Below are 25,269 nucleotides of genomic sequence, written 5' to 3'. Positions count from 1 at the left end.
AGAAAACTCAACTTTGGGCACCTTGTGTTTGCATGTCTGCCACAAGAGCATAAAAAGAGAGAAATAGAAGGTTGAGTAGATGATGAGGGGGAGTCAGCAGGGGCTGACAGACGGAGGGACCCCAGAAGGAGACATCTCCGCCTCCCTCCTCATTGTTGGAAAGAGAACGTGGGGTTAAAGGCGACCTCAGGGTCACCAATATAACACACATGCGCAGGAAAAGTGTCTCTCCCTCTGCAGAGCAGCTGTCCACCCGCCTGCTGACATCAAGAACTTTTTGGGTAGCTGGACCTTTCATTCACAAAGACCCTCCCTATAAACGCGTGCCGTAAATGTATCACTGACACAGACGGTGGTCTTTGTGCAGACGAAACCCACCCGGCACATACAAGCATTCACAAAGGGAATCTGGCAGGCTACACATGAGCTGTCCATTCTAACACTAAAGCATATTGCCAACCAACAAACTCAGACTTCTGATGCGAATCCAGGCCAGTAGTTTCCCCATTTCCGGTCTTAGCCGCGCTAACCAGCGGCTGCCCGTAGCTTTATATTTACTGGACTGATACAGGAGTGGAATTGATCATATTTAAGAAAACCTACTAAAAAGGTATTTTCTGTCTAACTCAACATTCCACTTCCCTCTTGCTAAGACTCGGACTGTTTTTCACTTTGTGGGCTCGGGTCTGACAACACATCGAGTAACAGTCAGAAAACTGTCTCGGAGGAGCATTCACTTCCACCGAGACGGGACCTGCCGGCACACTTTGGTTACTTTAAGTAATCAAGGTAGATGGACCAACATGACAGAAGCTGCTGGATGAGGGGAGAGCATTACTTATTGGGACAGCAACAATTTTATCCCCCCCCAAAAAAGGTTTAGGGTTTGAAATATTTATTTAAAAAATATTTCGAGTGCATTGTAACCTCTGTTTAGATCATTATTCTCACCTTGACTGAATCCAACAGATATTTTGGGAAAAAACGCCTCAGGCCAACATCTTTCCTGGGAAGAGAGAGAGATACGAGAGGAAGAGAGTACCGTGATTGTTATGCTGCAATTACACTGAGGAATGTTAATTGTCAAACACTTTGGCCTTTGGCCTGATCTCAGCAACAGCTACAGACAGATTATGTTATGCAGGACAGGCCAGTCGAGACAAGCAACATGAAACAGAAAGCTGTGGCTAAGTGCTGACAACACAGAGCACGACTCATCTTTTCCCAAGTAACGGGCTGAGGAGAAACAGAGAGGGGAGAAGAAGAGGGATGGAGAGAGGCGGGGAGGAGTACAAAAATGGAGACCACAGAGACAAAGAGATATGCAACGCTAAAACAGGAAGCTTACTAATGATTCAAACTCCTCTGGAGAGAGCACTAAGCACAGGGGGTGGAGGAGAGAGATGAGGGGGGATGCTGAAAGCTTACGTCAGCCTGTTTCTCTGATGAAGGTCAAATATCAGTCAATTATTATTATACGTAGTCATTATTCATGGACAGAAAGTGCTTCCCTGTGGTTGTCCAAACTGTGAGAGGTGTCTTAGCTTTGATTATACTCTCTATGACAAAACACAATACAAGTGGTGTAAATACCACTACTGTCCATCATCATAGGATACAACATGTGTTTTGTCACCCATAAACCTATTCTCTCTCTTGCTCAATACCTATTGATCACAGCGGCAATGAGACACATCAGACTCATGTTGTGCATAAGAGGAACCAACCAGGAGACAGACAAGTGTGTAGAGATGAAAACAAAAACAAACATGCCTCACATTTTTACACTACTGCAAATCTATCTTTTAAATGTGGGTCTGTAAATTCCTAATAATGTCTTAGAGATTTGCTGGAAAGAACTTTGTAATTTGTACAAATTATACGGAAAATATAGATGCTAACGTACTTAATTATTACTCCCCCAGTTAATTCATTCTAATGAATTACTAGTCTGACCTACAGAGTGAACAAGTAAAAGAGAATGGAAACCAGTTAAGGTGAACAAACTTAAATGGCTGAAATAACAGACACTCCCAAAACGTTTAAGCGGAGATCGATCCCAGACACATAACAAGAGCCCTGATGGCCGACTGTCCTGATGCATTCAACGCCTGACAGCAACTTCCCTCTCTCCCTAATCTATGCATGGCACCAGAGCTTTATCAAATCAACAGAAAAGAAGGCAGCGAGGGACATGTGGGAAAAAGACAAAAGACAGCTAGAACAGGGGAGAAAAGCCGGGAAAAATTAATGATGGGACTCTAGGGACAAGAGAAAGACAGAGAGGAAAAGAGAGGACAAAGAGGAGAGACGGGCAGACAGTAAGGGAAGGTCTAAGAGGACGAAGAAGAGTGACAGAAGGACTGAGAGGAAAAACAAGAGAGAAGGACAGACAGAAAAAGACAGCGGACAAAGGAGAGAGACTGACATACAGAGAAGGACTGAGAGGACAAAGAAGAGAGACAGAAGGACTAAGAGGACAAAAAACTGAGACATACAGAGAGAGAAGAACTGAGAGGATGAAGAAGAGAGACAGACATAGAGAGAAGGACTGAGAGGAAAAAGGAGAGAGACAAAGTGCTCCCGGTGGAAAGCGAGGGCATTGTTCTCAGTTAATTGGAGAACTCGTTAGGCCAATGGACAGAAAGAAAGACTTCATTGGGACAGGGCAGCTCTTTAGAAGGCCATCACGTTGGACTGAGCCTCTAAGGACACCGTTAATGTTCCTCCACGTCCATCTAGCAGAGCAATGGTGGCGGATCGACACGTGGAGTAAACCAGGGAGCCAGAACCAAACAAATGTAAGAAATGAGGGAGTATTAAAAGGTAATTGGCTGAGTGAATAAGCACAATGCTGAAAATTATAATTGAAGCCACACTTCAGACTTTCTCCGCACGAGTAAATAGAAACCAAGGAAAATTGTGAAAAAGAGTTTTAAATGTTTCCAGACTTTTGTGCAATTCTCAAACTCCTGTTGAAATCCTTTCTATTGTTTCCCACTCGTCCAGACTTTGAGGAGTCACATGGGAACCCCTCTACCGCACCCAGACGCTGTGTTATGTTGCTGTTATTTCTGCAGTATTACAAAACCTGTTTCCCGTATGAGGACGCATTTGATGTACCCCAGTTTGTGAGCGGCGTGAAGAAATTACTCACTCTAATAGTTCATAGTTGGATTTCTTGTCCAGGGCGTTTCCTCTCATCTCTTTGAAGAACCTCCTGGAATAGAAAGCAGCGGGACACGTAGAGAGAACAATGTCAAATACTTCAGCTGCAGACACACACGGTTTAAAGTGGCTACTTCTCAAAAACTATTTAGCTTTTGTATTTTAGACGCCCATATTTGGGCTTGCGGCCTTAGCAACATCCAAATTACAAGTGGAGGTTTTTATGTTTTCTAATAAGTAGGTGTTTGCTCAAAAAAAGTCAACTAATAATCGACGGTGAAAAAAAATCAAAGCGTTTCACACAAAATAACTAATTTTGTGAGGCAAAAAGATGGAGTTTGTAATTGTTTTAATCTGCGATAGGAGCAAACTCATGCTTTTCTTGTAAAAAGATGAGAGTAATATTAAGAACTACAGTGACTCGTAGTACCTCGTAGCTTTGAGATACTCATGCACAAGTCCTCAAAGAGGAGCACTGTAGTGTGTTCACACCCTACCTGATTTCCAGACAACCCAGTTTTAGAGCAACATCTTGTTCCACCTGTTCCAAAATTTCTGTCATGTAATCATTCTTCACCTGTGGGAAACAAAGCCATGAAAATAATATGTAAATTGGCAAATTTAGTCAAAATGTCGAGGCCTCACGGTCCTGGTGACCTAGATTAGCAACAAGCAAACAGAGGCAGACTTTCAAGTAGTGCCATATGTCTCGGTCTGTGTGTGTGTATACCTGCTGATAGAAGTAGTTGAGTGTAGGTTTGTCTTCTGTGAACTGCTGCACAAAGCCCTTTGGAAGATACCGAATCCTTAGCTCATACCTACAGTGGATAAGGAGAAAGGTAGAGTAAGCGATTGCACGGGGACACGGCAGCATTTTTCCAACTTAAAAAGGAAAAGTCCAGTTCAACAACTAGGATTTAAGGTTGGGATTCAGTGATTAGTTTTAGATGCTTTTTATGTGGTACAAGAGGAGAAGAAATGAGAGAAGGAAGGATTTTGCCATAGCCACAAGGCTAAAATCAGTAGTGGAGAAGACACGATTAAAGAGGGACAATGAGAGAGAGGAGGAGAGAAGGAGTAGGGAGAGGAAGAGACATAAGGAGGTGAGGAAACAATTGATATGCAAAAATGCAAATAAGAGTGATTGTAAGATCGGTGGAGGAGAGAGGGAGTTGTTGACTTAGTTGGACAAAGCAGGCATCTGGTTTGCTCTCTTTTTATGGCCACAGAGCGAAAGGTCCTTTACCTCACAATAGTATTAGCACACAGACTGCCACAATAAAGGTAATATACACCAGAGCATTAACATCCTACATCCTACTACCAACACACACGACAGATGGGTCGTATCATCCTTTAACATTATTTGCGATAAATCCACTCTGATATTTTGCCATGGTTTTTTGTTTGAGGAGACACTCACTTTAAGTAAAGGAATTAAGGAAAATAATTTTCGAGGTCTGTGCCTGCTTGCGTCAAGAGATTTCGCTCCCCATGTATTTCTATGAGGAACTGGTCGCTGAGAATTTGCTTCCATCTGAAAATCGACCCTCTGCCTTTACCATCATTTTACAATGGTACAAGCAGATGGCTAACAAGGAGCATTATACCATTTACCACTATGTGCTGTTGTTAGTCCCCTCGCCACACTATCGCGCGGTTTAATGCTTCCAACCTTTCCCAAGCTGCTTCCTGTCAGCACACTTCACAGAACTTACACAACGTTTACAACCAATCGCATCACAAGAAAACAGCAGCTCAGCAACAGGCTTCATGAGCACAATGACAATCCACACAATAACCTCGTTCCGTTGGTAACTCTCTTCTCTCACCTCCACTCCTCCGTCGACCGAGGCTGGTCATACTTTTCCCGGACGTGGGACACGCCTAAATCGGGGTGGAGCCAGTGCACCTGGTCTCTGGATTGGCTGTTGCTGAGACGAAGACCAAAACAAGACGTCCAGCGCACTTTGTGGATGTCGAGAATCTTCTGGATAATTCCCTGAAAAAAAGGAGCAACAATTTATGTGACCAAATTAGCTTTAGAATGAAGTTTAAAAAAAAGCATTAATAGACTTTTCCCCTTTTATCAGCAGTAGGTTCTTCAATTAGACAAAGATGTCCGGTGGACAAAAACAGCGAGTCAATGGAAAAGTCAGTCTGCCACACCTCAGCGTGCCAACTGCGCTCTTGTTTACATCTGGAATGTTGCATCAGGTCAACGAGCCCACGAGTCGATGCCTGCGTGTGTGTGTTTAAATTGAATTCGAGCGATTCAACGTGACGTCTCCACCCAAACAAGTTGACAGACATCATACACCCATGCATAATAATGCTCACACAACCATGTGTGCTGCCAACGCTAAGGGGGTCTGACCTAGATACTGTAGGAGTGAGAGATAAAGGGGGGAAGCTGGGAGAGGAGATTTGGAGCGACGTCTCCTGTACCACCGCTAAAGTTTGAGCAGTGCTAAGTAGTTTGTGCATCATGTGAGGGGAGCTAAAAGCTACTGCTAAGTAAAAACATACACAGAGAGCACGTGCCCTGAGGCGTATATTTGCTCGAAAAATATTCTCATTGTGCCGAGAAACTTTATCAGAGCAGATAGCTAGAACCCTAGAGGTGAAGACCAACTGCAGAAATCTTCAGTTACAACTACAGCTCAGGGCAAAACATGAAACTGGGTGCAGTTTTGTTTTATTTAACTTCACATTGCAGCAAACCAGGTTTGGCCGTCCACCACATTGACGCTGTGTGATGAGACCTCAGGCTTTTATAACTACGGCCTTTTGATTGTTCTGACCAAAATTCTAAACTGATCTAAACACATCACTGACATAGGGCAAGGACTTATGGTACTAATAATGATAAAAATTCAGTATTGGCGGTGACTTTAATTTGGAGTGAAAGGATGAAAAGTTGAAGAGGAAAGAAGCTGCTGATTGGGCAAGACTCAACGAGTCACATCAAAGATATTTTATTGCGAAGGTCACAACATAACCTTCTCCTTGTCTCACTCCAAAACCGCTAATTTCCGGATTTTTCCGCCAACAGCACCAGAAGGTTGAGATTAAAAATTTTGAATTTTACATCAGCAGATGTTCTGCACATGCAGTCTGTGGTGGTGCATAGAAGTGTGTGCCTCTTCTTACTTTGACATCCGTTGCATCTCCATATCTGATGTTGGAGGACCAGCAGCTGTGTTCAGTGTTGGCCTCGAAGTGATGGAAGACTTTCAGAACCCTGTCCACGGAGCCAGCCATGGTTCGGTCCGACCCCCCTGCGCTTAGTCGAGATTTGGCGCCTCCCAGGAGGGCATGGTTCAGGTTGGGGTCCAGGTAGGCCGTCGCCATGTTCTTCCCTGCTGACGATGCAGCCGCTAGGTGTCTGTCATATTCTGGGCGGGAGAGCAGAACAAATCAGACATTTGTGTAATCATACAGGATATAGAGGATAATCTGAAGAGAGTAATCCAATTAAACAAAAAGAAAATTGTTGATTATTCATCATTTGCATTGCAGATGAACCTGCTGTTTTTTTCTCTTGATTAATCCTTTAGTCGATATACAGTATAAGCTACTGCACAAGGGGACATCTTTATGTTGCTTATGTGCTCAAAACCTAGAGATATTCAAGTTTACACTGACACAAAACTGAATGTGAAATGTGCACATTTGAGAAGCTGAGACCAGAGAATGTTTTTCCACTTTTCTTTGAACAATGATGGAGACATTATAATAATAGCTGCCAATTATGTTTATGCCAATTTACTTATCAATAAATCTACGTATTTTTTCAGCTCTAGTCCATATAATGTAATAATAATAATAATAATAGACTATTTTCTCTGCGGATGTTATGCCGGTGACTTGAATCCTGCTCTGGTCTTACATTAAATACAGTTTTTATCTATTTGGGATATGACTTTCTTCAGCAACATTGTTCTTTGGAGAAACAAAAGATGAAAAAATAGGACAATGAAATACCAGAGAAAGAAATAAAGAGAGAGAGAGAAAGAGGTACAGGCAGGTTCAAGGCTGAGTATGGCACCACCTGTGTCTATGACACAGAGACAATGCACATCAGGCTGACGTTTTTCCTGAATAAGAAGTGGTGACATTGACACACTTCCTGCAATTTCACGGCAACTCCTTTTCAGAATGCCCGACAACAACTACCGCCTCGGTGTCTGAGTGTTACTGTGCAAGTCGTGCACGCTTGTTTGTGTGTTTTGTTGTAAGTACGACACTGCGTAGAAAAAACAAGATGCTCAGATCTCTTTTACGCTTCCCCCCCCCCTTTAGTCCTGTGCTTCTCCAGCTCTCTTCTCCATTGAAGGAAAATTGATATGTTCAGGCAGGTAATTACAGCTGAGCAGAAGAGACGGAGACAGCATTGACTAAAACACACACACACCGGAGGAGAGAGTTGTTGAGGGATATAGCACAGTGAACTTTCAGCACCTAAACATATCTCTCCCTCTCTTTCTCGCTCACACGCACGCACGCACACACACACCTAATGCAAAGCAACGGTAGCTTTGGCTGTACACCAAGTCAGTTCCCATGGAGTCAGATGTCACACTTTGGAGGGGATTGCAACTTGGGTTTGTGTGTTGTGTGTGTGTGTGTATGTGTATGTGCGTATATGTGTGAAAGGAAGATTTCACTCATACCTCTGTCCCAACACAATTGAAAGGGGCTACAGCCGCTCATTGCCATGGAAACACATGTCTGTCCCTCAGTGTGTCCGTCTGCACCGAGGACAGATAGACAGCCAGCTGTCTCACAGCCTCGCATCACATGGACACACACACACGCTGGACTTCTCGTGTACGGAAGCTACATAAATAAACACACAAAACCAAGGTCCCGACACAACTTCGAGGACACACTCGCACAAAAAAACCCAGACAAAGATACACAGTCCGTCTCCAAGGCAGAAATCTTTGTCCCCCCCACTTTTGTCTCCAGCTTCGTTAGCCAACGGTTACTTCCAGAGGGGTGGAGTTCAATCTTCTGCTCCGTTGACACTTTGTATAGACTGTGAATAAAAACCCACGGGGAGAACTTAAAAAAAAAAGGCTTCTTGTTGTTTGTCTCCTTAATCCTTAATCCTGTTATCTACAGTTGCGCAAGTCAAGGAAGATCCAGCAGAGATGTAAAGTTAGCTTCCTCCACAACGTCTTTTCAGCCCGCTTCTCCTTCAGTGTCAGTGGTGACAGTTCACGGTTTGGTTTCTCTGCTTAATTTCTGCTCCGTGGGTGCACTCCATAGTTACGCAGTTGCCAGGGAAGAGTCCAGCGTCTATTGCTCAGTAGATTGTGGTTAATTCTCCCAGTGATGGTGGGAAGACAAACCCGCCAGCAAAAAAAAAAGTCTGCTAGCGGTTGCAGAGAAGGAGAGACGACTACTGTGCTCAGCAATAAACAAACAGAAAGTTACACTCTTCTGCCGGAAAAAGAGTGAGAGGGAAGAGTGAGTCTGAAAAACAAAGGAAACAGAACAGTAGGGCAGAGAGAGAGCTGCAGTGCTTCAGGAGGAAAAAGAGGAGAGGGCAGCAGCACTGAAAGAAAGCGGAGTAGGAATGAGAGAGAGAGACAAAGAGAAAGCTGCCGGAGAAGCAGGAGGAGCTATAAACTATTTATATGCTAATCTTACTCAAAAAAACTCTTACGTCTGTTTATGAAGCTCACCTCAGATCAGTTTATAATCGAAAATGCAAGAATTGCAAAAGAAGAGAAAAACTGGGCATCTTTTTATCTAGCTGCTCTATGACACACACACACACACCTAAAAAAGCTGACACAAATGTGAAGAGAAAACCAGGACCGACCCATTAACCAACACGTGTTGCAGTGTGTATACACCCTCCCTGTAGTAACTTAAAGATGAATATTGTGACTTTGCTATGTGATAACATATATTGATATCGAAAGGCAAACTGCCACCATCCCTTCAGCCGACACAGTTCATCCTGCCTCCTAACAAAAGAGTATGAAGGAGAAAAAAAATGGATTAACCGAAGGTTATTCTAAAACTAAGATAATGGAAGAGAAGATTCTGAGCATGTAAACTAGCAGCTTTTAGCATAATGGCCACCTCAACAAGGTCTCTATCAATCAAACCTCGTCCAACACATGCAAAGTCACTCCGCCTGTACTTGAAGGGGGGCGGTGTCAGAAGGCTCGGTCTCTGGCGACACGATCCTGCGAGCAAGGGGCACCTCTCATCCCTGCTGAACAGATGCCGGCCTCCATTACTCAAACTGACATTAATACGGCAGTACGGATCAACTGAACCTGGGTAAACTACTGAGCACACACGCATACTAAAGTCCACAGCAACGCCAAATCTTAATGGTACTGTGTGTGCGTGCATGTCATAGTGTGTATTTGCACGTGCGGGTTTCCTATCATTTGTGCTCGATCTCAGGCATTGGTCTTTGTTATTAAAATCCGGTGGGAGCTGTGGGTTTGAGTAGGGTAGGGGTGTGTGTGTGTATGTGTGGACTATTGAAACCTTTTGTCGGAGGGCCGGATGTTGCCATGAATGGGAACCTCTTTTGGGACTGTACCAAATATATATTTATTCTCTCTCTGGCCCTCATGTACGTACATTTGCAAACGTAGGGTTATCAGCGCCACGGCCAACCCGCAAATATCACTTGCTGTGAAACGTATTTAAGAAACCTACAGCTCATCAGGTACGCTATTTTCTCTGCACATTACGAGCATTTAAAAGGTGCACTTGAATGGGCCTCCATCCCTCTTTCCATCAGGGATCAGCAAAAGTCAGAACAACTAGCACAACAATTCTGTGACAACAAAGTTTTAGTTTTAGTGTTATTTGGGCGGTTAGTGGTGGAGAAATATGTGTATTGACTAGTGCGCTGTAGCAAAGCATGAAGTACTTGTGCTGTGATACGACTGTGTGTTTCACTGCTGATGCTGTGACTGGTTAAAATGATCCTGATTCCGATAGTTGTAATGTAGTGAAGAGAACAACTGCTGGAATGGAATGTGAACGCTGAGTCAGAGATGCAGTCTAATCTTTGATTTCTTCCATTAACTGCAATTTTGCATGGCTGCTTAATCTGTAACATGTAATGATTTTGTGTTCACAGAACTGAAAAGGTGTGATCCTTGTGGCAAAAATCCTTTCAGCTTGTCTCCTCAGCCGTTGTCGCTGCATGGCTCGGATTACTGCTGTGATTTCACCAGGAGGGATATGCGAGGAAACCCGCATTCTGGTTTACACCTGCTTTTAAGAGGCAGAGAATTTTCACGGGCGGAATACATAATTAGGCAATACTTAAAGCGCCCCCTCCCAGCTCTTTATGGGAAACTCCCACTTTCCCCTGGACCCTCCCATGAATTCATATGCATGACACGGAAAAGCGCAATTTTCCATTTTTAGTTCCCGCGACAGGCAGTCTGCGCTTTCACCTGCGTATGGCTTGTTTGTACATGGGGGGGACAGGCAAGGTCCATTAGGGAGGTGATGAGGGGACAGGTGAAGTACAGCAGGAGAGTGAGGTGTGTGAGGGGGGGGACAGGTGAGGTCCATTAGGGAGGTCATGAGGGGAGAGGTGAAGCACAACAGGAGAGTGTTGTCGTGCGTTGAAAGTTATATTTCACAAATGCATTTAACCCATACGTTTAACTTGTTTTTTCTGCTTCTAATCCACTTTTTGCTGCTTACAGAACTACATTGGAACAATAAAACGTTTTTCATACAAACAAGGCTTTAACTACTCACAATGTTGGCGACCCCCTTGTTCAATGGTAGGGGAAACACTGCCTACTGATTTGTAATACTGGAATGATTCTTTGACTATTTAGTTATGGTTTTGTATCTTGATGCAATTGTTCCATATTATTTGAGAATAAATATATAATCAAAACTGTCTGTGTCAACAGTTACCCCGGATTTCATTTGTCCATATTTTACTTGAAACGCAACCCCTCAAACTTTCTTATGAATCAAATAAATAGATTAATATTCAATCCAAAGTCATGCCCACAGAGAGATCCCACTGCTGAAGAACCCAAACATGAGTTTGGCTAAAAAAAATGCTTGTATCCATACTGCCAACTTCATTCATCCGCTAACCAGTGAGGCCTTTCTTAACTGTGATGACTCAAAATTATTTTTTTCATTTAGGAAGAAAAACATACATATACCCTCAGGTTATTTCAGCTATCTTCAAAGAGCATATTTTGTGTGTGGTATCTGCAGTGTGAAGATTAGTTGCACAACTCTACTACACAATGTTAACACTCTCCCTCACCCGTCTGCACCAATTAGTGCAACATACCCACGGACCAATAGCACATTTCAAAATCTCACATGCACGCGTACACACACAGAACATGAATCACACAAATATGTGTTGTTTAGCTCTGCACGTACAATAAAACCACACATCCACACGTTTATATCAAATGTACACTACTTAATAGTGTAGTATGGCCTAAAGATCAAAGTACATTCACACTTTCTGATCATTTGAATAGCAACACAGGCCATCTTTCTTTATTCTTGACATGAGAAGGTGTGTATAAGAGGTATGTGATTTGATTTTCCCACAGCATGCTGAAGTATATAGAGTAATCACAACATTTGTTCTTATAGTTGCACTGTACGTCTTTCAGGGAATAAAATAATACAGTTTCTCATCTTTGATAGAAATAAACTGAACTCAACGTACTACTCTTCCATTTCTGGAGAATTAAATGCAGTGGCCTTGGGTTAGTTGTCATCGCATGAACTTAAAACACGAGGACCACCAAGCCATCCACAATTCATCTGTGAGAACTTTAGTTTGCTTGTGACGACTGGTTTGAAAGCTCAACAAGCAGAGAAAACTAAGACTATATCTCAGTGGTTGCTGTGGTAAGAGCAATTTATAAAACTATGTTCAAAGCGATTGAATGGAGATCCTCATTAATACACAAGGGTCAGCAGCTCACCTGTGTAGTAGGCAATCCTGGAAATATCTGAAAGACAGACACAGAAATAACAGTAAGCGTCTTTGTTGCAGTAAGAGCCGCTTCGAGAGGTCACGAGGTCAGAGCAGAAATGCAGCGGAAACTTATTCAGATTCAAAGCAGGTGTTTTACAGATCAGTTACTGAATGGGAATTAAATTAATTGATTATAATTGAAAATCTATATCTCGTTGTTACAAAACCCACTCCCGGCAGAGATATGATAAAGCTTTATTGATGTCACTGGTTAACCGGTAAATGCTCATGGTTTCATGTCTAGTATCTTGGAGATGAGGGACGGACAACTTTCTTAGTCGGCGAACACAGAATAACATAATTGTACTCTAAAAAAGGTTGACGACTTTACATCTTTGTCGTCTTTTGAACAAAACAGCATAAACCCACAACTCCACGGGTGTAACAATCTCTTCTAGCTTCTATGCGAATGTGCTTTCTTTTACATTTTGTGTACCGGAACAAGGTGTTTGTGAGACTTAAGAGATGGACGTTTTGGTCGGTTTGCATACCAGTATCAGATTGTCTTACGGTATGAGTTTTTCTATGTAGAGTCATACCAGCGTATGGCCGCAACAATATTGCTCTTCGGCAGGCAGCAGAATTTATTTTTATAATTTCTTTTAACCCCTAACACAACATACTTGCCCAAGAGAGGAGCGTGTGATGTTTTGATAAATCCGACTAAATTAGATCCAAAAAACGATTTATTGCAAAGTTGGTCAAGCCGCCCATATTGCCTCAGGTGGCAACACCAGCAGCCACAACAGCTAACACGCTAGCAAGCTAACTCGCCGGCGAGCACGTTGGTGAACAGCCATTCAGGCGGCCGCCCGGTCCTTTTCGGCATTAGTGAATGAATGAATGCGTTTACTCCAGCTAAAAATACTGTGATACACCGGGAGACCATTGGAATCCTATTTTTGGCCATACCTCCCAGCCCTAGTGGAACCTCAACAAAGTACCGTTCCCCTGTATTTTTTTAGAGGACATGCACTAATGTGCTACCACTATTTTACACAAGCAGGGCAGAGCACCCATTAGGAGCTGTGCAGACAATACCTGTTGTATGGCACTTTATATGCATATGTTTTATAAATACAAAATAACTCTTAAGTCTTATTATTGAGTAGCTCGGTACACTACATCGATACCACAGCTCCCAAATTCCCACAGGAAGCACAGGAGGAGCATCTTGAGAACTTGACACCCAGACATATCACACAGAGTTAGAGCTCTGATATGGCTGTGTACAGGAAGAGGTCAGGAGGATAAGTGCCTCGGCGCCTAAACAAACCTGATCCACACACACACACACACACACACAGAAATGACAGCGGTTGTCAATAAAAAATGATGTAATGGCAGGAAAGCCCACTTCCCAAAAGGAAGTACCAGAAAAGTGACTCGTTATATGTGTATTGTTGATGAACCCTTTGTAATATGATACTAGACACACACAAGACACTACACTTAGTGTCTGTGTGTGGGATTCACATACAGCAAATAGAAACGCTCTTACATCATTCTCTTCATGTCCTCAAATGGTGCCATGACAAGATTGATAAAGTGTCTACATCTTTATCTCCTATAGGAAAAGAAAAAAACACCAATAGTCTCCTTTTTAGAAGACTTATTTGTATTTTCTAGCCCATTTTCATCTAATGTTGCCTTGCATCAATCTTTAAATGATAGAGTCAAGCCTTTGTAATAAACGCCTGAACCATAATCGTATAAAGAGCTTCAGCCTTGGTGTGTGTCTAAGGACATCCACGGTGGATAGAGGTGAACTCTGCACATGCAGCCTCTCGCTCTGACTATTCATCTTCCCCCCCTCTCCAATGTGAGCGCTCGATTTACGGGAAGTGCAAACCAGATCAGCCCCCACCTGAGGAAGTGGGAGTGAAACATGGTTGTCTTTGCACAAATAATGAGTTATAACACTTTTTATTATTATTATTTGTCATTAATTACAGAGAGTTATAGAAAAAGGTTAACTTTAGATGGGATGTTCTGGGATTTCTCTTAAGTAAGAAATTAAATCTATATAAAAAGGTATCCCGCAGGAGTGCTAGCATGGTGCTATTTACATATCAGCCTACACTGCACATATATCAAAGAGGTGGCGCACGCACGCACACACACACAGGACTGGCAGGCGGCCCAAAACACCTGCTCTTCAAGCTGTCCTCAAGAGTGAGACCCTCCTCAGATCGGTGGAGGAATACTGCACAGCATTTTGTGTTGCTGGCGATGTATCTGGGATATTGCCCTCTTAGTGAATCCAGCTGTAACACTATGGGTTTGTGACATACACAAGCTTTAAATTCACATTTATACTTGTTTGATTCTTTCCACAAATGAAAACCACACTTCTAACTGCCATGTTGCATGTCTACACACAGACGCAGTGTGGGAAGTCTCAACGTCTGCATGCTGTGTATAATTGCACTTTAACTATAGGCTTTTTTGGTAACTGTAATTAGACATAATAATCAAGAAAGATTCTGCCATGCAATGATGTCTAAAGTACTGATCCCACATCAGTAACAGATTCAGTTTGAGGGAGGTCAAAGAGTCAGACATGTTCCCTGGAGCTAGTGATACAAACAATCCCACAAATTATGGATAATGCCATCTGAAGCGGAGAGATTCTTCTTTTTAAGAAAGGACTTTTTCATTCATTCATTATACAGCATGTTTTTCCAGTATTTCTTTAGTGAGAGTTTCCATTTCATCTGCAGTTTTGTGACGAAAACGCCCTGTTTACGTCCAAAAGTCGTAGCTTCACTTCCTGCTTCTCTGGATATTCACGCTGAAGAGAAACGCCGAAGGAGCCGACGACCGCTAACAACAGCCGCCGAGTTTGGGGAGTGAAAAATTTAATTTTAAGAAAGACGTTTGAGAAAAAGCTAGGTGACTGGGGACGAACACAGCCAGAGGTCGCCCCCCCCCTCCTAAAAAGAACTAACGAAACACGTCTTCTGCAAGAGTCAACTGAATTCACCTGATGAGAGCAGTCAGCTGTTCTGCCTCATTGCTCTGTGTCTAATGGTTAAAGCTGAGCTGGCACGTGTGTGTGTGTGTGACCGTGTGGATAATGGGGGGTTACTAGAGCGTGCAGTCTTAACGACGCAGCAGCGTAACCCCTGAGGCACCAATCACACCTGCCTCTCCCGCTTACATATAAATTCATACAAGCAAACACACAATTGGGATTTTCTTTCTTTGACCAAATATTTTGCAGGTTACCAGGTTTTGAGTGTAGTTTTGACGTTAAGGAGGACGCTCAATGTGCTATTAACTATTTTTAACTAAAATAACTATTTTATATTGTGGGTGACAAATCAATTTAGGCCTTGGGCATTTTTTTTATTAATCACATTCAGATAAACAATTATTCATAACACATCACACAAACATTTTACAAAATATTACACACACAGACACGATGCAAACTCCAGATAAACCCTACACGCTTGCAACATAATAAGGTCACGTGAATGCATGACTGCTCGTACACGTTTATCTGCAAAAAGCACACACGCAGTGACACACACATACACACACATTAAAGTGTGTGTAGTTCAGGTGCGGCGGTAAAGCTGATGGACCAACTGGAGCGGCGCGCATGTGAATGTATCACACACAGACCAGAAACGCTTTATATAATTCATCACAACAGATTTAGGACAAGTGAGCTGGTGAGATAGTATAAATTCATTTAATTACGCCAATATCTGTTATTTTTTAATAAATCAAAAAACATCTGACATGAATGAGTGAATAAATGAACTACAGTCTTTTGGGAGTTTCTGCATATATTTATATTGAAAAGATGTTTTTTGAGTTAAAAGAAATCCAATCCAAAGAAACATTAAATTTTAATTCTTTCATTTAGTATGGGAGCAAACATTAGGGAACTGGTTTACAAGCCTAAAAAATGAATGCCCACTCCTGATTGGCCAATGAAAACAAATCCTTACTCACACATTTAGTTATAATTCTTCATGTGGTCAACCTCTTAAATCAGATGTATGTTTGTGGATTTTACATCCAAATCAAGGGTCTTAGGTCGGGGGGAGGGATGGGGAGTGTAAAAATCGAGTATTGCATTGTGAAAACCTGCAGCTTTTTCAGATGACAAAAAGCAGTAACAAAATGATCGCAATGTTTGATTTTGTCTGACTAAACACGAAGCAAAATGATCTAAAAAGATAGGAGTAATATTGTATCCTGTCTGTCCATCTTTAATACTTATTAATATTTATAAAATGAAATCAACTATATGTGGAATGAAGATCTTGACTGCATCTCTGCATTTTCATCTGTGTGTGTGTGTTTGCGTGTGTGTGTAGCATGTTTAGCAAATTCCCATAAATAATAAAACCAAGATGGAAAAATTAAGACATAATGAAATATAAATTCTTTAACCTAGAAATAAAACCCCACAGGGGGATTGTTACTTGTTACACACGCAAATGCACAGAGATTCCAGTGAAATACACACCAACAGCAAAACACACACACACACACACACACACGAAGCCTCCTACGTACAGTCACCTAACGCCTACATCTCCTTTTTTTAACATGAAAACAGGATCTGACTCCAAAAAGGAGACACAAAGAGAACAAAGCAACATAAAAGTATATTCAGATTAATACTGGTTTCAGTTAGGATTGAAAGTAGCAATGTATTACCTTAATTACTTAGTTGGCCAAGAATATGTCAGAGAAAAATAGAAAAAAATATTTGAAATGAAGAAATTACTAAAACAATTAATCAGCTATCGAAATAGTCAATTTCCCTCCTCCTGATTATTGACAACATCATGAATCGAACAATTACAAGAACAATATTTTTCTATAAAACTTTCACAAAACCAACGCCCCCCTTCTCTTTATCATCATCACTTATTATCATAATGAGCATAAAACTACACCCATTATCGATACTTATCAATCAGTGCTTCAGGTCAGTAGCAAACCAAAATTAACAACCTCGCTAGAATGAAACTATTCTGATGCAAACTCAATAATTCCAAGTCTAAAGGCTACACAATTAAAACACTTTCAGGTGGTTTATGCTCATTCATAGATATGATACATATGCATAAACACTGCAAGCACATGCATCACACATTTTAATACTCACCATAGTATAGTCCTTCCATTTAAAGTCCCCGAGAGAAGAGCAGAGAGTATTCCCCGCTGACACACAGCTGAATTAGGAAAAGCCAAAATCCCAGGCTTCTGTGCTTTTTGGGCTCCTGGTGAGATGTCCTAGCCAGCCAACTCAGTAATGATGGCTAATATTGGCTTACTATTAAAACACAGCCTCCTCTTCCCTCCTCCTCACTACTACTACTAGTGCTGCTATAACACAGAGGCATGAGTAGGAGAAGAGAAAGAGGGGGTGGAGAGAGAGAGAGGGGGCTAGTAGGCAGCTTATGACTGTGAAAGGGGGAGGGAGATGCAAGAGAGAAAAAAGAGGAAAGGGGGGTGGGGGGTATCTTTGTCTCCCAAGAGAGGGGTGGAGGGGGAGAGAGGGAGCCAGATGTACAGGACAGTGAGAGCAAGAGAGGAGGGGAGACGAGACAAAAATGATGCAACAACTTCAGGAAACAAGTGAGAAAACAGGGAAGTAAGGAGATATTAAAACAAAAAACAAAAGACAACAACAAAACAATATAGGAGGAGAACGACAGAAGGTTATTATAAAGGGGGACAACATAAAAGGGAGAGAGAGAGAGAGAGAGAGAGAGCTGTGTTCCTTTCGGCTATTCTTCTTCTCTCACAAATGGCCCCCCTCAGGAGCTGCTCAATTAGTCATGATATTCTTAACTCAACGTGGTCCTGCAGAAACCATCAATCTTCAGAAGAATAAAAATAACGTAGGGAATAACAATCAATTGTTCCACTTTGTTCGGTACGGGCTGCACATTTAATCTGATTATTGTGAAATCAGATCACACGACTGCAAATAGCTTGAGGCGTAAAGGTTCACTCAACCTCTAATGTTACATCATCACATTTGAATACTTAAGTTCAACAAAGGGCAGACTATAGTGGAAAAACTGAAAGTAAGTTACAGGACTGTGATGTTTGGTCCATGGAGAACCTTGTGAAATTCACCTTTTGATGTAGTTTCTTTGACTCTAGCCTCATCTCAGAATTTTTCCTTCCATTTTAAGTTCAGATTAATAATAACAACCATAGTGTCCTGTGAAGTCTGGAAACAATTCCATTATCCACGGTCAGCCATACAAGATGTCCCCTAGACCGAAGAAACTGATTCGAAAGAATAAAGATGGGAGACAATGTTGGTTGGCGATATAAAACAAGGTTAAGATCCTATGTGTGTCAGAGATTTCATTTGACAGAGTTGCTAAGGAGTAAAGCAGATTAATGCACACACACAGTGTGATCCGATTCTCATTCAGAGGCCAGATCTAACTCCCTAACAGCCATCCTCCATGAGCTGGTGTGCTAGCATTGCCCTCTAGTGGTGGCGCAGTTTGGAGGAGTGTCGTCTGCTCCGGTGACACAGCGTGCCACCTTAAATATGGTGTGTCAAAGTTCAAATATTTGCTACTGCTGACATTTGTACTTAAAACTAGAATCTATTTTTTAAGCAGACTAATAGACAGACAGACATGTCAAAAGCCAATTCTTCAATAACCCTTTGTTACAACAGAGTCTGGCTGGTGACTAATTACACAGACACACAGTGAGGCATTATACCCACATGTGACCTCAGCAAAACTGGTTAATGGTAGCCCACCAGTCAGGGTGTATGTGTGTGATGTCATACCTATGGCTGGTATCCAGGTGTTACTGCTGATCTGTGCATGTGTGTTTCCCTGTTCTATTATGACTGTAGTTTTGTCTGTGTGTGTTTGTGTGTGCGCACGCATGAATCTAGAGAAGAGATATATCATATAATTGGTCAAGCAGATCTCTCTCTCTCTCTCATAAAAAGTTATTTAGTGGGAAAATGATCAGTTACTGCAAAGGTATTGTATTTTGAATAAACATTTATGTTAACATTTATAATGTCAGTCCTTGTGTGGCAGTGGCTTCACATAGAACATTAGAGGGAAAGATCAATCTTAACATACAACCCATATCTTCTTTTTACCAAAATATGACAAAGCCCAACAATTACTTTTTTCTCTCTCTTCCTCTAACTCACTCTAACTACACTGTCTGTTCACCCACACACCTTATTTACATTAACTGTGGTTGTAATTGTTCTTATCTAGTCTACTCTTTTTGAGAATAAGAGAGCGTTCATTAGTTTTTGAGTCATCTGTCTGCGTGCGCGCACACACACACACACACACACACACACACACACACACACGCACACACACGCACACACACACACGCATCGCTTTGCTCCAATTCCATTAATCACTGGTAGATATCCAGCACCACAGACATGTATGACCGAAGGTATCTAGCGCTAAGTGTGAACGAGTGTGTGTTCTTGTGTGTTCATGCCCCAAATTAGGACAAGTTGTTAACTACGATTTAATTTCCTGCCATTGTAGCACATTTCAGACCACAGAGAAAAAATGCGGTGCTGCTCAGTGGTCCACCTACACACAAAAAGATCCTGAAGCATTTGGACTCATTGATTCATTGTCTTCCATTAAACTAAAGTCATACGACTGCATGAGAGGTGATACACCGTACAGTACATGGATACCTGCTCGGACCGACTGCAAGACAACACACTCACACACACTCATTCACAGACTGTTATGGGGATTCAACCCCCACAGAGGGATAACACAGTTCCAGATTATACAAGATAATTTAGGATGGAGCCGGTTTGTTGTGACCTAAATCCCATTAGTATCGCTGGCAAGTAAGTTATGGAATTCTTCATTAAACAAGTTTGATAGCTGCAATATAGATAATTACGTAATAGTACCACATTAAGGTACTTACAATGTCCTAAAGTTTTTCTTGACACAATGGAGAAAACAAACAATGTATCAGAAATCATTTGGGCTTGACGCAATATAGCCACAATTAAAATGATCGAGGTACATGAATATACTGAAGACAGCACATAAACATTGGGACACACAGCTGTCACAATCCGGGTAATTATGGTCTCACTGTAAAATTCTACCTTAACTAACAAAACAAATAACCACAGGAATGCACACTCAAATCCCCCAAACCAATTCATGAGCCCGGAGACTCTTCCAACGTTATCTCGGGCTAACACAGTCGTTATCACGGCACAGCGAGATAAACAAACATGAACACGGTCACAGAAAAAGGTACACAAACATACCAGCGCACACACACCAAACGAGGACCGAACACTGCTGCTGCCGAGAGGAAGAAGGCGTTTTCCTGTTAGCTCCGGAGGGACACGGCATGCTTTGGGATGTACAGTAAGTGCTCTGTGTGTGTGAGTGAGTGAGTGAGTGAGTGAGTGAGTGAGTGAGAGATGAGGGGGGGGGGGGGGGGGAAGTTTCCTGAATGCAACCAATCCAGAAGCTAAAGGAATGGACCTTCATTCAGCCTGCTGTCTCCAAACACACAAATACACCCACACAATAACACACAGACACACACCAGCAAACTCCTCTTCCTTTACAGCTGAAACCACATCCACGTGCGGGAGGATGCAGGGGAATAACTTCCACAGAAGACACAGTGGTAGCTAAATTTAAAACCCATATACAATCACAGTGAGCCCTTGTATAACACACACACATACATGCGCATATATGGACACACACACAAATGAAGTCACTTGTGAAAAACAAAGTTCATTCATGATTTTTCCTGAGATGACTTTGTAAGTAATATTTATGAATATGGGCAGGACGTGAGAAAACAGGTCCCGACCTCCACAGAGCTGCAAGTTTATACTCAGCCGGTATGAAGAAGCCGATTTTCGGGTCAAAAAATGCCACCGGGTTTGCTCAGCAAACAACTTCTTTGAGAATGAAATAGTCAAACTGGAAGCTCATGAAGAGAGCTGTTCTTTTTGCATCAGGACCCAGGATTTAATTAGGTACCATGAATTCCCTCATAACACACATACAAGGGACACACGTCATCGTATTCAGGGCTGACATTCCTCAACACACACACAACATGCGTCTGCAGTGATTGCTAATATCCCATCTTGGAGTCATTATGAGTAACACCACATACTAGAGCTACAGATAGCAGACTGTTGGCTTTGTCAGTGTTACCCTCTTGTCTTTCTCTAGTTTTTTCTCTTTGTCTGCCTATCCATCTTGAACAGAATAAACGTGAATGAATATTCGATAAGAGTGCAAAGAATAGAAAAGTTTGTACCAAAGCAGAGCGGAGCTTTGCAGTAGAGAAAAAATGGAAAACAGAGTAGAGTCATCTGCCGTGTAAATAACTGTGGAGTGTAGTCAAGTGTTTCTATAAATCCAGGCCACACACGGAAACACCAGCGCACGCGCGCACACACACACACACACTTGAAAACACACTTGTTTCAAACCAGCCAAAGGAAGAATCGTGTCAGAAAGATGCAGCTTTTCACTTTTGTTGAAACACATCCAGTTCTTCATACCGTCTTCCTGATAACACAATGAGAAAACACTAGAAACTGAAAGTAGAGGGTCCACGTGAAGGAATTCCCCCAGAGACGATGCGTGTCACAAATTGAAGCAAAAACAACAGGATTCTGTGCTTGTTTCCCGCAGTAATGCAGTTTCTTCTCCAGATAACACCGCCTTCCTTTTCCAGTCCCGGGAGGCCGAATTAGTAGACTCGTTCAAACTAACATGGATGGGGTCAATTTCAAGGTTGAGAAATCAGACACACGCTACATATGCTTCAACACAGTTCAAGGCTTTTTTCTGTCCTTTCTAGGAATTGGCGAAACAAAATAAAGGACCCCGAAAGTTGTAACCCTCCAGTCAAATCCACCAGCATAGACCAGTGAAAGAAGCAGCCTGTGCGTGTTGTGTGGAGCTTTGTCACTACAAGTAAGCACTCGTCAAATGGAAAAGCTCATCAACAGTGTGGGCCTTGTTCGCTCATTAAAATAACACCACCTCGGACCTGAAGAGGGCTCCGTGGATGTCATTTACAACCGCTCACCGACAGACTCGAAGCCCGCCCAGACGATTTAGCTTTACATCTCGCGCGTGTTAAAATTGTGGAGAAGGAAGTGGTGTCAGCAGGATGTCGTCGTCGTCCCGGGACAGAGTTTCAGCTCTTCAGCCCAAATTTGTGTCGAAGTGCAGAGTTGAAATCGCACTGCAAAAAGTTGATGCAACTGTTGTTCAAAAGAGCTGGAGTCATTATCCAGTGTCAAGAGCAGATTAATTTGCGACACTTAGTAGAGTTAAATTAACTCTTTGATAGGTTTGAAATGTAAATCTACAGTGTCACACTTCTTGGTGTTGGTTTTAACTCTAGGTACTGTGGTGCATGGATTGGAGAGGGTGCGCTGGGAACCACATGTTTGGTGGTTTGAACCCTGGCTGCTCCATGTCTCATGTCAAAGTGTCCCTGAGCAAGACACCCAACCCCTAAATGCTCCCCAGGCTAAAATGTAAAAACCATGGATTAAAATTGCAATGCAAGTCGCTTTTGATAAAAGCGTCAGCTAAATGACATGTAATGTATTTAACACTGAGCAGATTTATTTTTGACACTTATTCCGAGTTAAATTGTTAACACTTCGTTGAGTGTTGATTTAACACGGATAAGATTCAGACAATATAAACACCAGCTTAAGAGTCAAAATTGAATCTCAAAGAGTCAATTTAACTTTCTGAAACTTTCTGTGTACCTATACTGTACCAAACCATAATAACCGTGATTACTACATCCATAACGCAAACCATGAGCTAGAAGAAACTTTGCCTTTCCCACTGTAACGTTTATGGATCTCATCAGTAAACAAAATACGGCTTTAGATTTAGTATCTCGACGGAATTGCAAATGAATGCCTATTAGTGTACTGTAGGACCGAAGCCTCGCTGGCCTCAGGATACTGCAATTCATTAGCATTTTCTTGCATCTTGAATATGAAGTAGAGACAAATCAGGCACCAGCCATTTTTCACAGCCAGGAGACCGGTGGAAAAACAGAGCGGCATGTTTCACGTGGGCATTGAACATTCGAGTTTCTTAAATCCCTGTAACCATGTTGTTAAGTGAGCGATAATGTATATTTTCGGGGGGGGGGGGGGGTTAAGTTTCTTTGGAATAGGAGTGAAGTACACCAACAATATGGGGTTGTTTGTGGGCCCAAATATGTGTTTTGAATGAATTTGATTAGTTGTTTACTCTATAAAATGTAGGGGGGGAAAATGCCATCACATGGTTTGGTAACCCGGGCTGATGTCTTCAAATAGCAGCTCAGAAATACATTATACTCAAAATCCTTGCAGATTAATAAGAAGTAATAATATTTTAAGCTCCAACGTGCAGTATTGATGGATGAATATCTCAGACTTAAAAAAAAACCAATATGAACGTATATATGAAAGCATCATCATATTCAGCTCATTGAAGCCTTAAATAACCGAGCCAAATGAATTAAATCAATGGAAGAAACTCGGAGGCCAGTGAGGTTAACGTTAGGTGAAAGGGTGAAACATGAGGGTCCCCTGGACGAGTTCACTATGTTTGGGGGGGGGGGGTTGAAGGTAACCAAACAACCCAGGACAAAAAAGGACTTAACGTAAAACAGATGCTACCTTCATAAAACTAAGTGCAGGTTAGTCCGTAAAACATATTGTGTGTTTGTGTTTAACGTGAATGTTAGTTGAAGAGGAGTTGGTCGCGTCGGGTCACTCTTCCTCTCAACTGCTTCAAGTTACTAGAGAGAAAAACGGCGAGCCAACGTTAGTTACGGGGCTGTGAAGTTTAGCTGGTTTATTAGTTATTTCCCAAATGTGCCGGAGTGAGAACGGTTCAAAAAACCGGGAGGAGCCACAGACAAAGTGAAACGTTAACGGCAGCCGGGACGAGCGTCCGAACAAACCACATCCCATAACGTTACTTTCTTTAAGCGACCGAAATAATCCCCGAAACACAATATGACTCACGTAGACTTGTTCCGGGGGACGTCCAGGAGGTTTGGGTTGTCTTTACCGGCGGGAGAAGCTCTCAACAGTCGGGGAATAGTCCGTTATTTTCAGTTGTGGAGCTGTGGGCTAGATACGGTTGCTTTTTTTTTTTTTTTCGCTCATGCCTATCTCCCCCACTTCTCCCTCTCCCGTCGCCTGTTCCTGCTTCCCCTCTCCACATCCAGCATTCCAATATGGCCGCCGCTGGGAGCGACGCACACACCCACACAAACGCGCACGCACGCGCGCACACACACACACATAGAGCGAGAGAGAGAGCAACCTACTCCAGGAAAGCCCTGCCTCAGGCACAGCACTCCTCAGCCCGTGAATGAATGAATGCATGTGTGGAATAAGGCCTACTTCACACGTTTGAACTGTTGTGAGAACAGTAGAAGCGTTAAGGTGTCCCTGTGGAGAAGGTATCACTGTGTGCATTCAACTTTCTCCAAAGTTAGATAAAAGTAGAAGCATCTATATATTGTTGCAGGATCAACACAGAATTGCCCATTTTAGGATAATATAACGTTATTTGCAGTTACGTAATTGAATTGTAGTTTTTGGTGCATTAATGCATTGGCGTATTTACGGTTGTAAGTCGCTTTGGATAGAAGCGTCAGCTGAATGACATGTCATGTAATGTAATGTGCACATTACAGCTGACGATGCAGCTTTGACTACAGGTTATGGGACGACACCTCGTGGTCATAACTTGTTACTGCGGTAGCGGTGTTTCACTGTAATTCAAACCTCTGTAATCAAACTGCTCAATCATAACTCTTTATTCTGCTTTTTGCGTGACGGAGACATGAGCTAACTAAGCACATGAAAGACAATTTTCAAACTTTCTTTTTTACTTTACTAATGATGAAATTTACCAATTTGATTTTAGTAACTGTCGACTCAAACCTGTCCACTGTAAGGTGTTGGTTATAAGTTCTTAATAATGGGTCTATATATGAGACAGACATTCGAGTACTACTATTAAACTATG

The 25,269-nt window shown here is 42.2% G+C and overlaps 1 protein-coding gene across 12 annotated transcripts in view; it reads right to left on the bottom strand.

The window, feature by feature from the left end:
* ptk2aa (protein tyrosine kinase 2aa) overlaps positions 1 to 24,450 on the bottom strand; it is a 48,155-nt gene extending 23,705 nt beyond the window's left edge. For 3 of the 12 annotated variants that reach the window (XM_037473939.2, XM_062558297.1, XM_062558296.1), the window contains exons 1-7: positions 7,845 to 8,737; positions 6,322 to 6,566; positions 5,001 to 5,170; positions 3,899 to 3,986; positions 3,666 to 3,745; positions 3,158 to 3,220; positions 952 to 1,006 (exon numbers count right to left, since the gene is read on the bottom strand). In XM_037473939.2, coding sequence (XP_037329836.2) covers positions 952 to 1,006; positions 3,158 to 3,220; positions 3,666 to 3,745; positions 3,899 to 3,986; positions 5,001 to 5,170; positions 6,322 to 6,566; positions 7,845 to 7,968 — 825 coding nt within the window. In that variant the 5' untranslated portion in view covers positions 7,969 to 8,737. Of the gene's footprint in view, positions 1 to 951; positions 1,007 to 3,157; positions 3,221 to 3,665; positions 3,746 to 3,898; positions 3,987 to 5,000; positions 5,171 to 6,321; positions 6,567 to 7,844; positions 8,745 to 12,143; positions 12,171 to 17,333; positions 17,570 to 24,254 lie in introns of those variants that run through there. The other 9 variants (XM_037473940.2, XM_062558295.1, XM_062558300.1 and 6 more) reach the window with 8 other exon arrangements.
* Between the last annotated feature and the right edge of the window lie 819 nt (positions 24,451 to 25,269).

The sequence above is a fragment of the Pungitius pungitius genome, chromosome 17 (assembly GCF_949316345.1).
Source record: "Pungitius pungitius chromosome 17, fPunPun2.1, whole genome shotgun sequence".
Lineage (NCBI taxonomy): Eukaryota > Metazoa > Chordata > Actinopteri > Perciformes > Gasterosteidae > Pungitius > Pungitius pungitius.
This window is presented reverse-complemented; position numbering and strand designations above follow the sequence as displayed.